This window comes from Giraffa tippelskirchi, chromosome 7 (genome assembly GCF_054371585.1).
Source record: "Giraffa tippelskirchi isolate mGirTip1 chromosome 7, T2T-mGirTip1v1.2.pri, whole genome shotgun sequence".
Taxonomy (NCBI): Eukaryota; Metazoa; Chordata; class Mammalia; order Artiodactyla; family Giraffidae; genus Giraffa; species Giraffa tippelskirchi.
The window spans coordinates 265,791-273,145 of record NC_137281.1 but is presented as its reverse complement, the minus strand read 5'-3'; the positions used below and the strand labels follow the sequence as shown (position 1 = coordinate 273,145).

The following is a 7,355-nucleotide window of genomic DNA, read 5'->3' as shown; positions in this document are numbered from 1 at the left end:
GCCCCGCCTCACCTCTCGGCCAATAGGCGCCGGCTCCGCTGTGCGCATGCGCAAGATCCAGAGGTTCCCGTCCATCTCTGCAGTTGGTGAGTCCTCGGGGGCGGGTGCAAAGGGAGAGCGGCTGCCGGGACGGGGATGGAGCTCCCCGAAGCCCGTGGCGCCGCAGATGCCTCTCGGAGGAACGGGGCGCCCCTCAGTCGTGCGAGATCTTCGAGAAAGAGCACCTGCTGCCTGAGGCCGCGCCTGTGCTCGCGTGCTGAGGCTCATGGGAAACGTAGTCCGACGGGGCGGGGCCTCGGAACAGACGCGTGATTGGCCAGGGCGGCGTCGCCGGGGCAACGCGCGAGGGACGGGCGGATGGGGGCCCGCGGAAGGGGGCGGGGCCGCTTACCGCAGTGGCTCGGGGTGGCGGGGTGAGGGCGGGCCGGCGCGGCGGGCGGGGCCCTCCCGCTGCCGCCGGACGTGCGCTGGGCCCCGCCCCCAAGCCTTCGTCGGGCCCCTCCTCCGTCTGGGGCTCCGTCCCCTGCTCCCGGAGGGCCCCCGTCTCCCCTTCGTCTGTGGAAGGCCAGCTCTGGGGGTCGGGCCCGGTCCAGCCTGTCCGACAGACGCCCCATGTGAGCGCGTCTCCCTGCGGACCCTCAGGGCCGGGACACGGTTGCCCGCGGAGCGAGCGCTCCACACAGCCCTAGGCCCTGTTTTGCTTGGCTCCCGCTTTTCGCAAGTATGGTCCACACGGTGTGAGTCACTCCCAGCTGTCCGGTGTCACCGAGGACGGTGTCTCGGGGTCCACGTTGGTCCCTGTCTCGGCCGTGGCGCAGGCCAGCCCCTCGGGGTGCCCCACTTGAGTCAACGTGACCCGGAGATGGTGGGGACAGATTCAGGCCCCACCGCCTCCCTGGCTGCCCCCCACTCTCGGCCCCTCGGCCTAACCCTGGAAGCCTGGGGTAGTTCCCCTTGCCTCGTGTTCAGCATCATCTCCCAGCAGTTCCCTGGAAGCTCCATCCGACTCCAAGTGGTTCACAAGGCTTCCTTCTGCTCTTAGTTCCAGCTCTTATGACCTCTCCTTCCACGAAACTTTCCCCAGTTCAGCCTCAAGCATCCCCACACCAGGGTCCTCTCTGTCCAGACATCAGCACCAGCACCATTCCCACCCCAACCCCGGGCTGGGGCTGTCTGCACACAGCTGCCTCACCTTGGCTGTGGCCTTGTGGCTGGCACCCTGACCCCTCTTTCCTGCAGGTGGCTCCAAGATTCCCAGCACAATGCCATCCCCACTGGGTCCCCCGAGTCTGCCCTCTCTGGACCCAGAGGCCACCCCAGAGGATCCCGAGACAGCACGCCAACGCTTCCGGAGCTTCTGCTACCAGGAGGTGGCCGGTCCCCGGGAGGCCCTGGCCCGGCTGCAGTTTCTGTGCCGCCAGTGGCTGCGGCCCGAGGCGCACTCCAAGGAGCAGATACTGGACCTGCTGGTGCTGGAGCAATTCCTGGGGGCGCTGCCCCCTGAGATCCAGGCCTGGGTGCGGGGCCAGCAGCCAGGCAGCCCTGAGGAGGCCGCTGTCCTTGTTGAAGACCTGCAGCGTGACCCTGGGCAGCTGCTGTGCTGGGTGAGTGTGCTGGTAGTGGCTTCTCCGAGGGACAGAGTGAAACTAGCGCCCCAATGACTCCCCCCCCCCCCAGATTACAGCACACGTCCTGCAGCAAGCCGTGCTCCCAGCCACGCAGAAGACAGAGGAGTCGGTGGGGGGTGTCCACCCCTCAGAGACAGTGGAGCCCCTCAGGGCAGCCTCTGGGAAGGGGCCAAAGGATGCGCAGATGGAGGGGAATGCCCAGCTCAGCTGCAGCGTGAAGGAGGAGCCTGATGGCTACGTGCAGGAGACAGGTGAGCGTGCGGGTGCACGAGGGCTGGGGCCCCTTGAGAGTGAGAAGGGGGAGTCCAGGAGAGGTTGTGTGGAAACTGGGGGCTCCTGGGGTTGGTCTGGCATCCCCAGTTGGGAGGCGGGCCCCACAAGGACTGGATCCCCCAGAGGCTGGAGGGAGGGGCGGGCTGCCTGCCTGCCATGGGCCTGGCACACACAGAGCATGCCTTGCTGCTGGCAGAGGAGGGCCCAGGCCAGCGCTAGTTCCTTGCCTACCCTGGCTCGCAGGGGCAGCCCCTGACCCCTGCCTGCTTGGCTTCCTAGCATCCTCCAGCCCCCCACCTCCAGCCCAGTCCCACGAGGAGCACGTTGAACCACAGGAACCGACCTCCGCGCCCTTCCAGCCACCCCGGCTTCCGGTGAGCAGCCCCCGGTTGGCGAGTGCAGGCCCACTGCGGGAAGAGGGTGTCCTCAGGGTCTGTTCTCTGTCCTGCCGGTTGTCCAGGCTCCTTGGCCAGTGCTTCTTGTCCTCTTTGCTGCTCCAAAGTGGAGTTGGTATCAGGGTACCACTGGAAGGCTCTGGGGGCCAAGGGGACGGAACAGCGCTTGGAAAGAATTCTGGTCTCAGGGAACTAGGAACCTGGTTTAGAGTGATGGGAACTGGCAGAGGTGGGCTTTGCACTTACAGACATGAGAGGGAGGTTGGCAGCTCCCAGGAGTCCAGAGCCGGCACCTGGGGGGAGCCCTCATGAGCTTGTGCGGAGGGGACAGGGTCCCCAGTGTGGCAGGAAAGCCTGAGTGCCACCCAGCAGTCTGGCCTCCCTCGCATACCCAAGGTCAGAATGGATATGCTCTTGCCAGGAAATGGCCTGGGGCCTTCCTCCAAGGCCAGTCAGCTCTCAGCTGCAGCCAGCTGGGCTGGAAGCCCCTGTCACCTGGAGGGCTTGGGTCCTGAGTGTGGGCAGCAGGGTCTTGTCCTTCCCCAGTGACACTGTTCCCAACCTGCTCCGCACTGAGAAGCTCCCGAAGACCCAGCTGCAGCCTGAAGGCCCGGTTGCTTCGACCACAGCCGGCCCAGCTGTGTCTGGAGGTGCCAGGCCGTGCCTGCACTCTGCCGCCCCAGCCTCCCTGCAAGTTTGCTGAGGCCCTGGGCACTTCCCCTGAGGATCTCTGTTACCCTTGAAACCAGAGGCAGGGGAGAGGTGGTTGGGGTTCCTGCCATTCCCTGGCCTTTTGCTCCATGCAGCACCCACAGTCCCAGGGCCATCCAGGGGTCCTTCAGCTTCCTTCTGTGTGGCCAGAACCCGGGGTGGGGCAGCTGAGGGTGACCTGTGAGCAACGAGGCAGCTCCCTTCCCAGGCTTGCGTCCGCAGCGCTCACAGGTTCCCATCTCAGCAGGTGAGGCTTAGGTAACCTGCCACCCTTCAGGGGACCAGCAAGGCTCTGGCTGAGGGATCGGCTTGGCGGGTGTGGGGTAGACAGTTCTGTGGGTGATGGGTCGTGTCCCTGCAGGAGTGGGGGCTCCTGGAGCCGTCCCAGAAGGAGCTGTACTGGGACGCGATGCTGGAGAAGTACGGCACGGTGGTCTCCCTGGGTGAGGCCCCCTCTCCTCCTCCGGGCCCTTGGGCGCACCTTGCCTCCCAGCGCTCCCCAAGGGGCCTCCCCCGCCCCTCATTCGTGCGAACCCCTCACCTGATGGGCCCCCCACCTCAAGCAGGGTTGCCGCGCCCCCTGCCTGAGTCTCGAGTCAAGTCGCAGCAGCCGGAGGCGCAGAGCACCGGAATGGGATCCGAGGGGCAGAGAAGCCTCTGCCCGGGTGAGTGGCCTCTTGCGGTCCCTCGGTGGGGGCGGGCGGGGCACCCAGGCGACCCTGGCTGGACAGTGCTGGGTCCCCAGGTGATCTGGCCGCCTCTTCTCCCCAGGAGATGAGAGCGAGGGCCGGCCCGGCGGCCCCGAGGCCCCGCCACCGCCGAGGAGCAAGCCCTACACGTGCGCTCAGTGCGGCGGCGCCTTTGACTGGAAGTCGGTGTTCGTCATCCACCGCCGCGCGCACGCCGGCGGCCCCGGCGCAGAGAAGCCACCGGCCGGCCCGCTCCCACGCACGCTCCCAGGCCCGCGCGGCTACGCCTGCGAGGAGTGCGGCCACAGCTTCAGCTGGAAGTCACAGCTGGTCATCCACCGCAAGGGCCACTCTGGCCAGCGGCGCCACCTTTGTGCCGACTGCGGCCACAGCTTCGACTGGAAGTCGCAGCTGGTCATCCACCGCAAGAGCCACCGGCCTGAGGCCCCGTGAGCGCGGGAAGGGCGGCCTCGCGGTCCCGGTGCCCCCGTGGCCTGGAGATCTGGAGGGCGCCCAGGACCCTGGAGCAGGTCAGAGTCTCAGGGGGGCCCCCTGCCCCCCTCAGTGTCTCCCCGGAGCCAATGCTTCCCGTCTCCTGCCTCCCTCACCCCAGCTTTCTGAGAGGCCTGGGCTCCAGGCCTCCGCCAGCCCAGCGCCACCAGGGGACTTGCAAGCTCCCACCGGTGACCTCGTGCAGGCTCCCCCGACCTCTGGGACCACTTGGCTTGGTGACCAGGCCCCACCTGCTCCTCCTGCAGAAGCTGGGCCCTTGGTCTGAGTGTGGACGGGCCAGGAAGCCCAGGAGAGCATGACCCACTTCAGTCTGCAGCTAGCTGCAAAGCTGAAGTTTATTCACTGTGCGTTTTAGATTTTTAACAGATTCCAGTTTTGAACTGGAGAAGTGTCTGCAGAAGAATCCTGGTGTCTGGTCTCTGCTGGTCAGATCAGCAGCACCTGCCCTCCCACCCAGCCCCTGGAGCTGCTGAGCAGCCGGCCCCCAAGCCGGCTTCCCCCGAGCAAGCGTCCAGCCTGCGTGCTCCTCGGCTGCACACCCCACTGCTGGCATTGTTGTCCCCGCCTGAGTGGACGTGAAGGGAACTTCTTTCCAAGGATTTCTGTACAAGGATGGGCTCCGAGGACAGATGTCACTTAGGCCTGCAGGCCAGCAGCTTAGGGCTGTGTCCCCACACCCTGCACAGTGGGTCACCCGTGGCGGCCCGTCTGGGTGCTGGGCAGTCGTTCAGGACTTGGCCAGCGTCCTGTGGTACTTTCCTGCTGCTGCGATGGCTTGACACAACACGTGTATCCCCTTGGGACTCTGGAGGGTCTCCCTGGGCCCAATCATGGGGTCAGCAGGGCTGGTTCCTCTTGAAGTCTCTAAGTAGGGATCCACTGTAAGGGTTTTTCTGGCTTGTAGAGGCCGCTGCGCCCCTTGGTTTGTGGCCCTTTGCTCATCGGCAGTGCTCGCCGCGGATGGTGAGGTCTCACGCTGCCTCCTTCTTGTAAGGCCCTCGGGGCTGCGTCTAGAGTCCCCGGTAACCGTGGTGATCCTTGTCTCAGGACCGCACGTCTTCCATGTCCACCCGCCGTCCCGCCCTCACCTGCACAAGCGCTTTGCTTGTGTGAGGTGACGTTCACGGCTCCAGGAGTTAGGACGTGGACGTCTTGGGGGCTGTTACTTGGCGCCCTTCGGTCTCCATTCTGCTCTAAAACGAGCGTTTCATGGGAGGTGATTTCAGGGAAACACGTGCGCCCAAGGATTGAGCCCCCCGCAGCCTCGGGCACATGCAGGGGTCGCAGGAGGGTGTTGAGTGCTGCAGTAACCATCCTTCCTGGGCAAGGTGGGGGACACTGGACGGGGTGGGGGGCTTCCTGTGGCCTGAAACTGGGAGGGAGACGTCTTCACCCCGGGGACCCGCCTCCTCCATCCCCAGTCTCCTGGGGCCTTTGAGCTGTTGGCCATACTCAGGCCTGGGGAAGCACGGCCAGACTGGAGGTGGAACCGGGCACTGGTGTTCTCGTTACTGCGTCCAAGCTTGCGCTGCTCGCTGCGTGACCGGCCGGTGAATTGAGAGCCTAAGTGGTTAGGGCAAGGAGTAGCGCCTGTATTCAGAAAGCCAGCGGACTGAGACGAAAGGAGACTTGTGCCCCAAAGAACCGTCTTGTCTGAGTTAAAATCCAGGCTGCTCTTACACTGAAAGGGGAGGGAGTCAAGTCAAACCTTTCCTGGTTCAGAGGGGATGTGTTCATTTCCTCCTCCCTGTAGATGCTCACAGGTGGGTGTGGTCAAAGGTCTCCTGTGAGCTAAACGAAGGAATTTTAGCTTCAATGCTCAATACCTGGGAGTCAGCGCTCCCAGAGGTGGGCTATTATGTATAATTTAAGCTTAGAGGCAGCATTCCTCTAGTGACTGGCTCAGGTGACAGAATTCAAAGGTTCTTCCTCATTATGACAGTCTGGCTGGCAGCCAGAGGTGAGGCCTGGGCTGGGGTCACAGAGGAAGGTGCCAGGGTAGGGCCCAGCCACACACGGACGGCAAGGGGTGGGCGGGCAGCCTTCTTGGGAGATTTTCCATATGTAAAAGTAGTTTCTGTTCACTTAGAAAAGTCTGAAATATACCAGAGGACAAAGAAGGTCACGAAAGCCACTGTTTTTCTCGTGTTCACATGGGGGAGAGGTTTGTGCAGCCTGTGAGGCCCCTGGGTGTGGTTCTGAGCCCTGTTCTTCCCACCCGCCTCCCTGTGTTACTAAAAACGCGATGTTGCACGAGGCCTGGGTGGAGATTCCATTTCCGGGGCTTCCACCAGGCTCCGACAGTTCCTTGTCGGCCTCTCCCCCGGGGCTCCGGCTGCCGTGAGGACACCCCTGAGCAGACCTGCTGGGGCAGCCTGCATGTTTCCTCAAAACAGACTCCCACAGAGTGGGAGTGGCGAGTTTTCTGGAGGGTTGGATTTCTGTTCTTATTTTCTTCTTGTTTTAAGAAACAAAACAGGTAACAGTTCTGAGGTCAGGAGGCGGGCACAGTCTCACTGCGCTGAAGTCCAGGTCCAGCAGGCCTGCTTTCCTTCTCTGATCTCTGGGAGAACCAGCGCTACACTTTTCCACCCTAGAGGCAGCCTGCGTGCTGCGCTCACCGCCCTTCCCCAAAGTTCTAGGCTGGCAGTGGCCACTCAGCGCTCATGGGGGCTCGCCCGACACTCTCCTCTGCCCTCCTCTTCCACCTCTAAGGACCCTCATGATGACGCTGGGCCCACCTGCATCATCCCCGTCTCAGGGTCAGCTGGTGGGGAAAGGGGTTTTTAAATTCTCCGCAGACTCATCAGCGTCTTCCGGACACATGGAGCCCCGCCCGCCTTCTCTCTGGAAGGCAGGGCTCCCAGCAGCAGAGGCCCCAGAACGTTGTGGACTCGCTTTTCCAACCCTCATTTTCCATCCTGCGGGCAGAGCCCACGAGCCCTGTGTCTCCACGGACAGCACGCAGGCCCCTCCCCACCCACGTGCTCGTGTGTGTGTGTCGCCCTGTTGTCGCGGCCTCGCACATCACAGGGTCACATCCGTCAGCGTCTTCCATCGGCTTTAGACCGCTCGCCCCAGCTAGCTCCATAGTACACTCACCCCGCCTCTTGCCGTTGTAACTGGGCCAAGCTGCCTCTGCCAGC

The 7,355-nt window shown here is 63.8% G+C and overlaps 1 protein-coding gene across 27 annotated transcripts; it reads left to right on the top strand.

Annotated features, from left to right (window-relative positions):
• Positions 1–18: 18 nt before the first annotated feature.
• On the top strand, positions 19–6,334 carry ZNF446 (zinc finger protein 446). 27 transcript variants are annotated; one of them, XR_014060100.1, is made up of 8 exons: positions 24–86; positions 1,240–1,604; positions 1,678–1,879; positions 2,181–2,275; positions 3,369–3,450; positions 3,574–3,672; positions 3,782–4,226; positions 4,565–6,334. XR_014060100.1 is itself a non-coding variant. In XM_081512094.1 (7 exons), the coding sequence occupies exons 1-7, from the start codon at positions 47–49 to the stop codon at positions 4,147–4,149; spliced, it is 1,254 nt and encodes a 417-aa protein (XP_081368220.1). In that variant the 5' UTR covers positions 19–46; the 3' UTR covers positions 4,150–6,334. The 27 variants fall into 27 exon arrangements, 15 of the variants coding, with proteins under 15 accessions (XP_081368220.1, XP_081368221.1, XP_081368219.1 ...); XR_014060099.1 differs by having other exon boundaries at positions 3,779–4,226; XR_014060106.1 differs by lacking the exon at positions 24–86 and adding an exon at positions 342–721 and having other exon boundaries at positions 3,779–4,226.
• Positions 6,335–7,355: the final 1,021 nt, after the last annotated feature.